General features: G+C 48.1%; 3 protein-coding genes and 1 long non-coding RNA gene across 33 annotated transcripts in view; 3 read left to right on the forward strand and 1 right to left on the reverse strand.

The window, feature by feature from the left end:
- The window catches only part of rasal2 (RAS protein activator like 2), a 46,541-nt gene extending 45,129 nt beyond the window's left edge, over positions 1-1,412 (forward strand). For all 5 annotated transcript variants that reach the window (XM_046407473.1, XM_046407471.1, XM_046407470.1 and 2 more), the window contains one exon: positions 788-1,412. In XM_046407473.1, the coding sequence (XP_046263429.1) occupies positions 788-955 (168 nt within the window). In that variant the 3' untranslated portion in view covers positions 956-1,412. The remainder of the gene's footprint in view (positions 1-787) is intronic.
- A 136-nt stretch (positions 1,413-1,548) lies between these two features.
- si:ch211-162e15.3 (protein NCBP2AS2) lies at positions 1,549-3,448 on the forward strand. The gene is made up of 2 exons (XM_046407504.1): positions 1,549-2,896; positions 2,985-3,448. Exons 1-2 carry the CDS (start codon positions 2,870-2,872, stop codon positions 3,309-3,311), a joined length of 354 nt encoding a protein of 117 aa, XP_046263460.1. The 5' UTR covers positions 1,549-2,869; the 3' UTR covers positions 3,312-3,448.
- A 921-nt stretch (positions 3,449-4,369) lies between these two features.
- On the forward strand, positions 4,370-9,113 carry LOC124068925. The gene is made up of 4 exons (XR_006844997.1): positions 4,370-5,395; positions 5,570-5,656; positions 6,169-7,453; positions 8,230-9,113. It is a non-coding gene; the product is annotated as an uncharacterized LOC124068925 (long non-coding RNA).
- dlg1b (discs large MAGUK scaffold protein 1b) overlaps positions 6,192-13,305 on the reverse strand; it is a 67,680-nt gene continuing 60,566 nt past the window's right edge. For 16 of the 26 annotated variants that reach the window (XM_046407495.1, XM_046407490.1, XM_046407484.1 and 13 more), the window contains 8 exons: positions 12,957-13,056; positions 10,487-10,528; positions 9,568-9,618; positions 9,300-9,401; positions 8,591-8,763; positions 8,214-8,323; positions 8,038-8,129; positions 6,192-7,345 (listed from right to left, as the gene is read on the reverse strand). In XM_046407495.1, coding sequence (XP_046263451.1) covers positions 7,239-7,345; positions 8,038-8,129; positions 8,214-8,323; positions 8,591-8,763; positions 9,300-9,401; positions 9,568-9,618; positions 10,487-10,528; positions 12,957-13,056 — 777 coding nt within the window. In that variant the 3' untranslated portion in view covers positions 6,192-7,238. Of the gene's footprint in view, positions 7,346-8,037; positions 8,130-8,213; positions 8,324-8,590; positions 8,764-9,299; positions 9,402-9,567; positions 9,619-10,486; positions 10,529-12,531; positions 12,566-12,956; positions 13,057-13,305 lie in introns of all 26 variants that reach the window. The other 10 variants (XM_046407499.1, XM_046407494.1, XM_046407482.1 and 7 more) reach the window with 3 other exon arrangements.

The following is a 13,305-nucleotide window of genomic DNA, read 5'->3' on the forward strand; positions in this document are numbered from 1 at the left end:
TTTGTGCTGTGATGAAACCGGACGACGCGAGCCGCTGCTCTGCTCACCTTCACTCAGGTGTTCCTGAGCAGATCCACACTGACTCCAGATCAGTTTGCCCTCCTGCAGCTCAGCTTCAGCCTCACGTTTTCTTTGGTTTTCTCGTTGCTTTCAGTTTTTGGGCTGCTGCCTTCAGACGCGCTGGATGTTTCTGTGCTGTCGGGTCAAAGTCACGTCACGACGCCTTCAGGGGCCTTCGTCCCTTTGTTACAATCATTTTCAGAGCTTCTCACCTGTGAAATAGTGAACTTAAGCCTTTAAAAATCTTTATCCTCTAATTAATTCAGGGTGAATCTCTGAATTAAAAAAAATCAGCTCACAGACTCGAAGACGTTTCAGTGATTTTACTGAGAAAACCTTTTAAAAACTCGGTAAACTGATGGGTAAATCCCGTCGTTCATATCCGACCCCGCAGGACGAACGTTACAGTTAACCTCCGTTACAAACCTTTTCATTGAAATATTGACATTTTTAAAATTAAATCTACGCTGTGTTGTTGTTTCACACATTTTACACGTCTTAAAAACCTTTAACACGTAGCTTTTCAAATTAAGAGCTCGGCGGCTAACTGTGAAAATGTACCAGTTACCCAACGACGTCACTCGTCAGCGCGGCGGTGAGCTGCACGACCTGCTGCGATGTGGTTTGAACCCGACAGTCAGACCGCCACAAACCTTCACTTTAATTTGTACCTCTCAGTCTGACTTCCTGTCCCGCCCCTCTCCTCTCTGTCTCTCTGTCCAATCAGGAGAAGCGGATCGGCTCTCTGGACGCGGCGAACTCGCGGCTGATGGCGGCGCTGACGCAGGTGAAGGAGCGCTACAGCTCGCCCAACCTCCGCAACGGCCTGTCACCCACCAACCCCACCAAACTGTCCATCACTGAGAACGGAGAGTTCAAGAACAGCAGCTGCTGATTGGCTGAGCAGGAGACGAGGGGCGGGGCCTAACCTGTGGCTCCTCCCCCTCCAGCCGCAGACAGCAGGTCTATAAATACGAGTGTAAATACTGAAGCTTTGGTCAGTTCTGTGTACAGTGTGTGTGTGTGAGTGTGTGTGAGTGTGTGTGCAGCATCACAGAAGCACAGTGAAACTAAAACGACTTTTCTAACCAACCTTTTTTATGGTTTTTATTTGACTCTTTGGAGTTTGTGTTTGGAGTGGAGCTTCTTCCTGTTTTTACCTGACGACTTGTTCTCAGGTTTAATTTATTCCTCCACGTCGTCCCCGCGTCGTTGCTACTGAACGGACCCCCGTAGGGTCAAAGGTCACTCACCCGTCTGCTGTCCACGTGTTGAGATTAAAGCTGCCTGGAAGTCGGACTGTCGTCTCATTTCTGCCGTCTGTTTAGTCAATAAAAAGGGATTCTAACCTGTTTGAGTGATTGTTTCCTGTTGTTTTCTGGTGAAAATGATTATCACAACGTGATGTTAAACTGTCATCATCATCAGGAGGAAGACGAGTGTGGACTCAGAGTTTTAGCTGAGTCTAATCGTTCGGGAAAAGTCTTCTCTGGACGTCCAGTAGGATCGTCAGCAGGAGACGAGATTCTGAGCAGCAGAGACTTTAAAGTGGACAGAAAAGGAGAGCAGTTCAAAATGTACGCTGAGTACACGTGAAGGGCTTCACCTTGCGTACCTCAGGGTCTGGACCTTTCCACGCCTGGCGTCCATCCCTTCACCATCTTTGTTTTCACACCACTGAGTCATCAGTGTGTCCCGGGTCAGTTGGGGACTTTCCACAGGCCTCACTGTGATTTATCTGTTCTTTGGCTGCTTCCACTTTATTTTGTTAATGAGATCTAAAGCACAGTTTACACCCATGTTTCCCTCCTCCTGGCCGCCTTCCAGCCTGAGTTACTGCTGGCCTCAGACAACCTTATTTCCACACCTCTTTGTATGATATTTTTTAAAAATAATTGTTTTATGCAAGATTACAGTAAGATGTTCTTTTCAGGCCTACAGTGATTATAATGAGGGTACATAGACAGTTCACAGCTCCAGTCTTTACCTTCCATAGCTGACAGGTCTTGAACACCTGTACCTGTTCAATACAGCTGCATCTTGGTTTTCTTTCAATCAAAACCAGAACACAACGTGACTGCTTCATGCTACCATAAGGCTGTGCATACTACAACTGTAGCTCATCACAACTTTCTTAGAAATTATCCACAACGCTGAATTAATACATGAATGCACTGTAACGTGTTAAAGTAGGTGGATTATCTGCTGAGTTTAGGAGATAAAAAGCCTTTGAAAGGTTTGAAGACTAAGGATGTCATCGTTTATTAAGGACAGTCTGACATCGAGGACAGTTTAAGGTTTAAATCAAACAAAGTGCTCAATGCTGTCAAGATATTTGGAACTTATGATCCAAAAGTGACTAAATCTTCTCTTCCTTCCGGCTGTTCGCTTCAGGCGTCGCCACAGCCAATCATCTGCTTCCATCTCGCCCTGTCCTCTGTGTCCTCTTCCATCGCACCACCGACCTTCATGTCCTCCTTCAGGACGTCCATAAACCTCCTCTGTGGTCTCCCTCTACACGTGCAGTCGTCTCAGGCTGTTTCTACTTAATAAAATCTGAATTCAACTCAAATCCTTTGACCCCTCAGGCTGCCGTACATTTCAGATTAATGCGCACCGTGACAAGCATGAACCACTTAAAGGACTCATTTGTTGTTTAAAGGTTTGATTTTATACGATTAATGGACAACGTAATCAGCTCGTGGCTGCCAAACACCTGCTTTAGACTCAAGTGCTGTTTTGGGAGAACTGTGCTTAATAAAGGGCATTATTTTCCCGCTTTGTTTTGAAAGACGCCACCGGAAGTCCGATGTGCTGTTGCACCGTGAGACACCGGGTGAGTTTCACACCCTCGTGTGCTCGTGTTTTTCTCTGTTGCTGTTGGTAGTTTATCTGTGTTCTCCAATCGGCTCGTTGTCCTGCAGGTGTGTCGTGACGTCACCATGGTCCTCAGGTATTTCCTGTCCGTTCTGGTTCATAAAGCTAAGGTGGTGGAGAAGCTGTCGGAGTCTCTCCCGGTCCGCAGTGCGGCGCGGCTCACCGCCCGGGCCGTCCTCAGCGCGCAGCAGGCCGGCAGGGACGCCGCGGGGCGGGCGCTGAAGTCCCGGACCGTCCGGCAGATCCGACAGGAGGCCGCGGAGGTTCCGGAAGGCTTCAGGGATCTGAGCCAGAAGGCCCGCAGGATCCGAGACTCCCTGTTGGAGGACGTAAAAGACGGCGTGAACGACGCCTCCAAACAGAGGCGGAAATGAAGGTACAACTGCCTGAAACCTTCAAAATAAAAGCCTCACGGAGGGTGAACCTGAATCTTTTCTCTCCAGCAGATAATTAAAACTGATTGTTTGTGTGATAGTTCACACACACACATAAAATCTGCCCTGCAATACTTACAAAAGCATTTGGATCAAAAATAAAAATAAAGCAGTTAGCAAACATAAAAGTGCTCCTCACACGTGATCACATGTATGATATCACTGGATTGTGTTTATTGATGCTTTTATCACGTGTCGTTTGTTAACCTCCCCTGATCAATAAAGTTTCATCCTCATTCTGACCAATGATGACGTAGTTTTATATTTGTATCCAATCAGAGTCCTGTTTAATGATGTCGAACTTCATCAGTCACACAACGTGGAAAAGGTTCGAATCCCGATCCGGGTCCTTCTATGCGGAGTTTGTGTAACCCTGGTTAGATTTTTAGCAATGGGAGACACGGGATTCCTTGAATGCGTCGTTGGTGTTTCCGCCTGCTAATTAAAACCCGGAACTTACCGGGACGCAGCACCTGCAGGTCTTTGGTGGGCGAGCAGCGGGAAAAGCACGCTGTTCTCCGGTTAGCACACGGTGTGAGCGTTTTCGAGAACGTTGTGATATAACTGCTGTTAGCGGGGAACCACGAACAAGCAGCAGCTGACCAAGTATTCGGACACACCGCTAGAAGAAGAAGTGACTGTAGTGGTGGTGGTGGTGGTGGTCCTACGAACTGAACTTCAGACCGAAGTTTTAAGGTGGCCATAACGTCGCTAATGTCGAGTGAGTTAGCTGCTGGATGCTAGCAGTTCTCATGTTTGGACTGAGCTAACCAAGCGGAGCAGCCAGACCAGTGAAAGGTGAAGGGGGACACTGACACTGAAACCAGTTGACGTTGTGGACGACAACCGGCTCGAACCTCCGCAGTCTCCAGCCCGCGCCCTCACCGCTAATCCTACAAGCCATCCGAGGAGCCGCTTCGTCGCGGTCCAGGACTTCATCGCTACTTGTGGGGGTCTTCTGCTTGTCTGGACGTTGCAGTTCCAGGAGGGCGGTAGGAACCAAAACAAAGGAGACCATCTGATAACCATTTTATTCATATATCTTTTTTATATACTTTTTCTCAGCTGAGACTCGGGTTGTTGTTTTTTGTTATTGAGCTACGGTGGCCGACAAGTACAAACGCGCTGCATATAAGTAAACAAATGTATAAAGAAAACGCCGCATATCCAGTCATACAACGGAAGTGCTCCAGGCCTCTAGGGGCAGTGCTGAGCTTCCACCCGCCGGACAGACATGGCGTGCTGCGTTTTCTTTTTGTATTTGTGTCTTATTTGCAACGCGTTTCTGTATGTGCAGCGCGTTTGTACTCGTCGGCCACCGTATTGAGCCCAAGATAAGTTAATAAGCTGAAGTTATTAGAAAACTGAAGACTGAAACCAGGGAGCATTTAATTTTTATTCTTTCTAACAGAATGCACTAATTTCTTTTAGAATATTGAAATATTCTGTTTTTTGTTCTACATCCAGCTGGGTGTCACTTTAATTCTGTGGTATACCTGAGTTATTTATATTATATAAAATAATTTTCTGTTTCATAAGTCTGTGGTCCTGTGATCATTGAGCTTGAATCTGAAAAGCTGAAAATCATTCTGACCTGTCAGATCCCTGGAGATCCCTGACATAAGCCCTAGAGTTAGATACTGTAGATATTACACCCAGGGTCAGCAGCATAGATCTCTTTTATAGAGAAGGACACACATTCAGGTTACATTTGCATGTTTCATGTTCAGTTCTGAGGTTGATGGGGACTTCCAGGTGTTTAACCTGTACTGGGTTGTCACCTTGGACGTGGTCTTAAAGGTCGCTGACACTTTGTGCCTCATGTGAGTCGTCACGGTCATGAGCCAAGGTGGGAGCGGCTCTGCTTTGTCCTGAGGTTTGTGTGTGTCTGTGCGTGTGCCCTGTGACCGACTGGGGGTCCAGTCCAGGCTGAACCCGCCTCTCGATAGGCTCCACCCCCCCGTCACCCTGACGGTTCAGAAAACAGATGGGAGGACGATGTGGACGTCAGGATCAAAGTACAGGTGAGAAGGTGGACGTCAAACGTTCTTTAGCTTCTTTTGTATACTCAAGTATGTTTTACTTCGTAAGAAGGTGATTGTAGTATTAAATCAATACTACAAACAGGTCACAGTACCGACTGAGTGAAAGTACTGCAGTTTAATCACAACATGCAGAAACTTTGTGTTTTATGGCAGGAAACCAACACGACGTCCCGAAGACTTGATGCTGCTGGACTCAACTCACAAGCTGATGTGATCTGCGATCGATGGACGTGACGGCAGGTCAGCCAATCAGATTGTGTTCAAACCAAGAAGAGGGCGGGCAACACTTTGTTTTCTTGTTAAGTTTTTATTATGCATAAAAAAGAAAATTAAAAGACAGAGGAGGTGGTGATCAAAGAAAAAGAAAAATATATATTCATATTCAAATATCTTTATACTTTTTCTATTCATATATGATTAACAATGCAAAGAAAATAATTCCCGTAGTAGTAGTGCTTAAGTAAAGTTCAATATAGACTTTTATTATAACAAAATAGGCAGTTTACTGAGGGTTAAATATCTGTCAAAATCTCATTGTACAATAATCGTCTGCGTATTTGGGACACCTGGACGCCGTCTCCAGGTCCACATCACGTGATCCACGTCTGTTCATGGTAAGACACTGACGGACGTCTGACGGGCTTCACGCTCGCGTCGTGGAGGGCGCCGCACGCTCCCACGTGACCCAAACACGTCAGACTGACATGTGTCCAACGTGTCGTCTGCTCAGGTCGTTTTGTCTTTTTGTCCAGACGTCAGAGCGAATCGGAAACTCGGAAACGGCTGGCGAGCAGACAGGAAGCATGACTGTGTAAGTGTTTTAGTTTAATTATGATTCTGCTGAGATCATAATCATCAGTACCAGACTGCTGTCTGTCAAACAACTTCTTACAATTTAAAATGAGAAACAATCTCGTCGTTCTCTACAACTCATGAGATTGTTCTTTCATTCATCGTGTTCTTGTGATCAGGAGGGTTTCGTCCTGACGGGGAGACGTCTTCGCTGTCCGCCTGGACGGTTTCTGACGGACACAAACGACCTGAGACGATCACGTAGAGACGCCTCGTCATCCAAAAGGCAATAAAATCAGAATCGGTGAAATGTTTTAGAAGGTGAATTAAACCAACGAGCAGATCTTGTTGATCCATTCTCTGGATGAAGCTCCACGGCGCCCCCCAGCGGCAGAGCAGGAACCCTGCAGAGCGTCCTGACAAACGTCCTGCAGCAGCAAGGAGCAAAACAAAAAGAAAAGTCAATCGACTCGAGTGGAGGGAAAAGAAAGATGAAACGATGAGAGCAGTGGACGAAAAGCTGAGACGCCAGAAAGGGGTGAAGGGGCTGATGGGAAATAAACGGGGAGTTAAATGACATGCTGTTAAAGCTCAAACGTGCAAAGTTTTGCTTTATGTGTCTCCGCCTTCCTCCACATCGACAGACGCCGCCTGAGACTGAAACCCCACCTGCCGTCAGCGTTCACCTTACAAGACAAGAGGGGGGACCCACAAACAAAATGATAAAATCTGAAAATCTGATTCGTCTCTTCTCGTCTTCTTCTTCTTCTTCTCCCGCCTTAAACATTAAGGAGCTGTACCGTGTTGAGTGTGATGTCATCATACTTCCTGTGTGCTTTGCTCTGCTGGTGAGGAAACCCACCAGTGGAGTCTTATTCAGGCAGAGCAGGGAGGTGAGGAGGGAGGAGGGAGGAAGAGGGGTGAGGAGGGGGGGAGGGGCGAGGAGGGGGGAGGGGCGAGGCTGCCGTCCGCAGGTTCTCATTCCAAAATAAAACAAACTCGGTGTGAAGAGAGAAGCCCGTGCTGATCCTCATAACTTCTCCTTGGACTGGACCCAAATGAAGGGACCCGACTGCTCCTCGATGATCTGCTTCACCTGCTCGTAGATCTCCTCCAGAGTGTCGCCCTGCACGATGGCTGGAAGGACCAGAGACAAACAGGAAGTCAGCGATCAGAAACTGAACAATGAAACGAGTCTGCTGACACTTCTGATCATCGCACACACACAGCAGCCACAGACAGGAGGTCAGTGAGCCACAGACAGGAGGTCAGTGAGCCACAGACAGGAGGTCAGTGAGCCACAGACAGGAGGTCAGTGAGCCACAGACAGGAGGTCAGTGAGCCACAGACAGGAGGTGGGAAAGCACAGGCAGGAAGTCAGAGTCACAGACAGGAGGTCGGTGAGCCACAGACAGGAAGTCAGAGAGTCACAGACAGGAGGTCAGTGAGCCACAGACAGGAGGTCAGTGAGCCACAGACAGGAGGTGGGAAAGCACAGGCAGGAAGTCAGAGTCACAGACAGGAGGTCAGTGAGCCAAAGACAGGAGGTCAGAGAGTCACAGGCAGGAGGTCAGTGAGCCACAGACAGGAGGTCGGTGAGCCACAGGCAGGAGGTCGGTGAGCCACAGACAGGAGGTCGGTGAGCCACAGACAGGAGGTCAGTGAGCCACAGACAGGAAGTCAGAGAGTCACAGACAGGAAGTCAGAGAGTCACAGACAGGAAGTCAGAGAGTCACAGACAGGAGGTCAGAGAGTCACAGACAGGAGGTCGGTGAGCCACAGACAGGAGGTCAGAGAGCAGACAGACCAGCAGGTCTGGTTGGCGTCACCTGTGAAGTGCTCAGTGAACTCCTGCTCCAGCTTGGTGGCTCTGTCGAAGGTTTTCCTGCCCTGCTCCTCCGTCAGACGTTTGTTCATCTCCCTGCAGGAGCACAACGTCACATGATTGTTTACTTTACTGGTTTACGTTTGGTGTTGATGTTTCACTGAACATGTTCAGACTCACATGATGTTCTCCACAGATTTGGGTTTGATGAAGATGGCGATGGGGTGAAGCTGGGCCAGCTGGAGCCTCTTGATGGCGTTCCCCGACACGTCCAGGATACAGTGTTTACCCTGCACACCACAGAAGAACAACACGTTTATCATCACCAACATCTTCTGTGTTCGACGAGCAACCTGTGGACGATTCTCTCAAAGTCAAGTCTGTCTCGTGTTGCTTTAAAATGGAAGCTGCTCAGAGCTCTGAACGTCAGTCGTCTCTGAGACACGAGACTCGTCCAAACTACAGCTGAGTGAGCAGTCAGAGTCCCACGGTGGTCTCCTGTGGACCTCAGAGACTCAGATTGACCCTCAGTCCCTGATGTCGTTGGTGTTGTGTACCTTCTCGGCCACCTCTCGGACCGACTGGACGCTGGTTCCGTACAGGTGGTTGTTGTACTGTCCCGCCTCGATGAACCTGTGGTCCTGGATGTCCTTCTCCATCTGCTCTCTGGACACCACAAAGTGGTAGTCCCTGCCGTCCACCTCGTAGTCTCGCTTCGGCCTGGTCGTATCTGTGAGAGGAGGACGACAAACGCTCGTCAGTTTGTCTCCAAGAAGAATTAAGACGTGTCTTCAAAGGGAGCAGAGCCGGCCCTACCCACTGTGACGCCACGGGCAACATTTTATATGGCCCCCCCATCAGCAATGTACATTGTTTTTACAATTGTCTTTAATTTATGTCACCCAATTTACATGCTTAACAAATTACAAAAGAATACAAAAAAAAAAAATCTGAAATACAATATAAATACCCTTACCACAAAATAAATAATGTTATCTATCTCTATATTATGTAAAATATGATATAATATATAATTAATTGTATTTAATAAAATTAACTGGGCATTGCTTTACATTTGAATCCGTGTCAGCTTTTTCATTTTAACAGTAAACAGTAATAACTAGCTTTAATATAATTATATTGAAGGTGAGTTTTTTTCCCGATTTTGCGGCGCCCCCTGGAGGCCGCAGCGCACTTAGCATTTGCCTGTATTGCCTAGTGGACCCGCCGGCTCTGAAAGGGAGGCACAGGTCTGAGTGGACTCACGCGGGACGCAGGATCCAAACTTGTCAGGGAACTCGGAGATGAGGTCGTCGTTGATGCGATCCTTCATGGGGCCGAGGATGATGACGGGACGGGTGTAGTTCACTGACAGAGAGGACGGAAACAGGAAGTGGTCAAACATGAAAAACACTTTCTTTTCACTTTTCGTTTAATTTCTTAAAATTTTAATTTCTAGTTTTTCCTGACACACTTCAGTGTGTGTAACTGCAGAATGTGAACTACACAGAGACAGAGACGTGTCTGGTCTCACCTTCCTGCTGGACGACGGGCTCATACGACAGGACGTACTCCTCCTGCCCACCTGCAGACGGACAGGACAGTAAGAGGAGTGTCGGACCGAAGGGGGACGGGTTCTCAGGTCTGACTGATCACTGTATGACTTCATATATGAAACTGATCCACAGGAAACACAGACGACCCACAGCTGACAGACGCTGGTTAAAAACAGGTGAGTGAGACGCGGCTCGATGCGCACAGGAAGTGTGGAGGTTAGAAGCAGGACGACAGATGAACAGCAGCACTCGGTGTTAGATGAAGTCCAGGAAGACGCAGCTGAAAGGCAGCTCGTGCGCCGACACATGAAAACCTGGTACGGACCGACAGTTAAGAGATGCTGCGGATCAGGTTTCCATCCCCCACAGCCACTGAGTGAACAGGAGGTCCCTGGCTGGTGGAGTGTGGACGCTGTGCCGAGACGTGACGTCCTCGTGAGACCTCCAAGCGGAGGTCAAGCTGACGGAAATCAGACGGTTCTGTCGGCTGGCGTATTAACACGAGGAAGGCCGCAGCCTCGTCACGGCTCCACACACAGCTGACGTTCACGTCACACACACCTGTCAGGGTCCACTCGGGGCTCCGGGCGGATGGAAACACACCTGCAGTTTAAGTCGTGTTACTGCCTCTGAACGTGTGAAACGGTTTCCGATCAGGGCTGATCTCAGGTCTGCTGTGGAGCACAACTCTACTGTGTGAGTCCATGCAGCAGTCAGCAGCTCTAAAGCAAACAGGCAGCGTTCAGAGATGTTAGCAGGGAGTGAGTGTGTGAGTGAGTGTGTGTGTGTGTGTGTGTGTGTGTGTGTGTGAGCTCATGCTGTTATCGGCCAATCAGCAGCTGGTGCTCATCAGTGTTAGCAGGTTTGGTCTGATTGTGCGTCGACGGTCACACTTACGGTAACTACTCTCACTATCGCTGGCATTAGAGGTCACATGTTCTGGAATCACAACAAAACACAGTGTCAGCACTTTCCCACAATGCTTTGCCCCGACAAACACTCAACCTTAACAAATCCAAAGTTGTTCCAGGAAAACTAAAACGTCATCATCGCATCAAACATGGCTGCTGTGTGGATCAAAGCTCATTTAACACCAACATGTCAGCCATGAAAGCAGCAGAACATCTGTTCAAAAGACTCGTGAAGCCAACTGAACAGCGGGAAGATTTTCTGGTTTTCTTTGTGTGTCCGAGTATTCGTGGATTCAGAATTGTGTGTTGGACTAAACGAGACACCTGAAACTGCTCCAGGGATCCTGTGATGGAAACAACAGCCCAAACAGATTCAGTTCAGTTCAGTTGACTTGGCGCCAATTCACAACAGAAGTTATCTCGTGACACTTTCCAATCAGAGCAGGTCCAGACCAAACTCTTTAATCAGACTGTAACACAGAAACCCAACATTCCCCCTTCAGCAAGCACTTGGCCACAGTGGAGAGGAAACACTGACTTTCAGAGGGCAGAAACCTCAGAGCAGACCCGGATCAAGATGGACATCCATCTGCCTGGACCGGGTGGGTCAAGATGAAGTGTTAGCTGCTCAGTAACTACGGCAACCAGAGAACAAGTGATTCACACAGCAGGTGATGTGAGCACATCTGCATGACGGGATCCCACTAAAAGGTAAGAACTAGAAACAAGTTAAAACTCTCCTCTACGTGAACATGTTCACAAAGTGGAAAAGCGAACGAGAAGGCAGACGCACACAACTCATTTAACGTGAAGCCTGGTGGACTCAGTGATGGAGAATCTTATCGGTTTGTGCTGCCGGAGGAGAAACACACGTCGTGTTTGACTTTGTTAACAGCAAAACGACAAAAATCAATCAGTCAGCAGAAATCATTTCCACAAAACAACACAAGCCAACCTCAGTGCTGTTAAAGATCTGATTCAGAGAAGCCTGAGCTCAAAACCTCCATGAAGGTCCAGGCGGGTCCAGGTGTGATGACGACAGGTGAGCAGATGAGCTCGTACACAAAACATCAAAACTGTGAGCTACGAGATGTGGAGAACTGATGAAGGTGCAGGTGACAGAAGTGAAGAGATGGAGCTCCAGTAAGGAGGGGGAGGGGGAAGAGGAGGATGAGGACAAGGAGGAATGAGGAGACGAAGGGGGAGGAGCAGGACGAGGAGGAGGAGGAGGCAGTTCTCAGGCTTGGTGTCCACCAGGGCCCAACTTCAGCTTCGAACGTTAACTGAAGTGTTCTGATGCTCAGCGAGATGTCCGGATGATGGAGGACCAGTCCAGTCTGTCCAGTCTGTCATCGTCTCTAAGTGGACACAAGTTGCACTCGCAGTCCAGAGCCCAGTGTGTCTCTCTGGTTTGTCACGTTAGCTGTTAGCTTCACACTGAAGTGCACGAGATTTAAAAGCTGCCTGTCAAAGGATTTTATTTTTATTTCTGTAGCATAAGATCAAGTTTTTAAAGATGAAACTGCTTCTGTTGTTTGTTTCATTGCAGTTCTTAAATACTTGGATCTCCTTACTTTTAATCTCTTGTTTCCTTTATTGCTCATTCTATGTTTTTACCTCATTGTGAAAGTTCCTGTACAAACCATAATTGCCAGAAATTTTCCAAAAGCCCTCAGCTCATCTGCTGGATCTTTTCCTGATTACAGAACGAAAATCATCTGAATCTGGACAAATAAGAGTCAATCAGTGTCCACCTGCTACAAGTCCTGCGTTCAGTCCTGAAGAGGCCCGAGTCCAGCTCAGTATGATGACGTCAGAGTCACATCAGACTGACGTGAGGCTGACGGAGGACAAGAAACCAACAGAACACAGACGAAAATGACAAAAATAAAAACACTCTTTTGTATTTTTATCGTTTCTAACTTTTCGGTTATTTTTGCCAGTCCTGAAGCAGAACCCTGGTGGAGACCTGGAGGCTGATGGGAGTTTTGGGGAGAGCAGGGGTGAGGTGTGGGAGCGACAAACACTTACTGTGGCCTTTGGATAGCAAGTCGTCACTGTTGTCCTGAGGTCAGCAGAGCCGCGTCAACAGGGAGGAGAAAACATCCACAAGAGACACAACAAAGTTACTGAGTTACAGCGACAGACCGAGAGCGTCGAGGGGACGCAGACGGTCGGCAGGGCTACGGGGCGGCCATTTTGGCTCCAAGTAGGAGGAGGAAGTACTGCTGCCTTCACATTCATTTGTTTTCAGGGGTGTTTCAGTCTCCACTCCTGACTGAGACTCTGAATCAGTTTTTTTTTATCAGCTCATTGCTGCTTGAAGCCAGGCCCCGTTGCCATGACAACCAGAGCAGCCCATCGCCACCAGCTGACCTCTCTTTCTGTCGCCGACCAGTCGCCTCTCAGACAGACAGACCGCCCGCCCCGCCTCCCCCCGTCGCGCTGGTACTTACGGTCGACATCGCTGGTCTCCTGCTCGCTCGCCTCTTTGCTCTTGTAGAACGGAAACTTTCGGGAAAAGAGGTTCTTTTTACGCTTGTCATTGAGAGACTGCTGAGGAGGAAGAGGAGGAAGAGGAGGAGGGGTGATGGAATCAAAAAACAAAAGAGGAGGAAGAGGGGGAGATGGGGGAGTCTTGATGTCGGTTTGGACTGAATGAGAAACTCTGTGGCTACCAGCTAACAAGCAAATCAGAATGAACACAAGCTCGTTAAAGAAAAACATGACAAACTTACGTTTATGTCTACGGTAACTTCAGAAATGTCTTACTTTGAAAAGCTGGTCAACACTTCCTGCACAAAA

This window comes from Scatophagus argus, chromosome 13 (assembly GCF_020382885.2).
Source record: "Scatophagus argus isolate fScaArg1 chromosome 13, fScaArg1.pri, whole genome shotgun sequence".
Taxonomy (NCBI): Eukaryota; Metazoa; Chordata; class Actinopteri; family Scatophagidae; genus Scatophagus; species Scatophagus argus.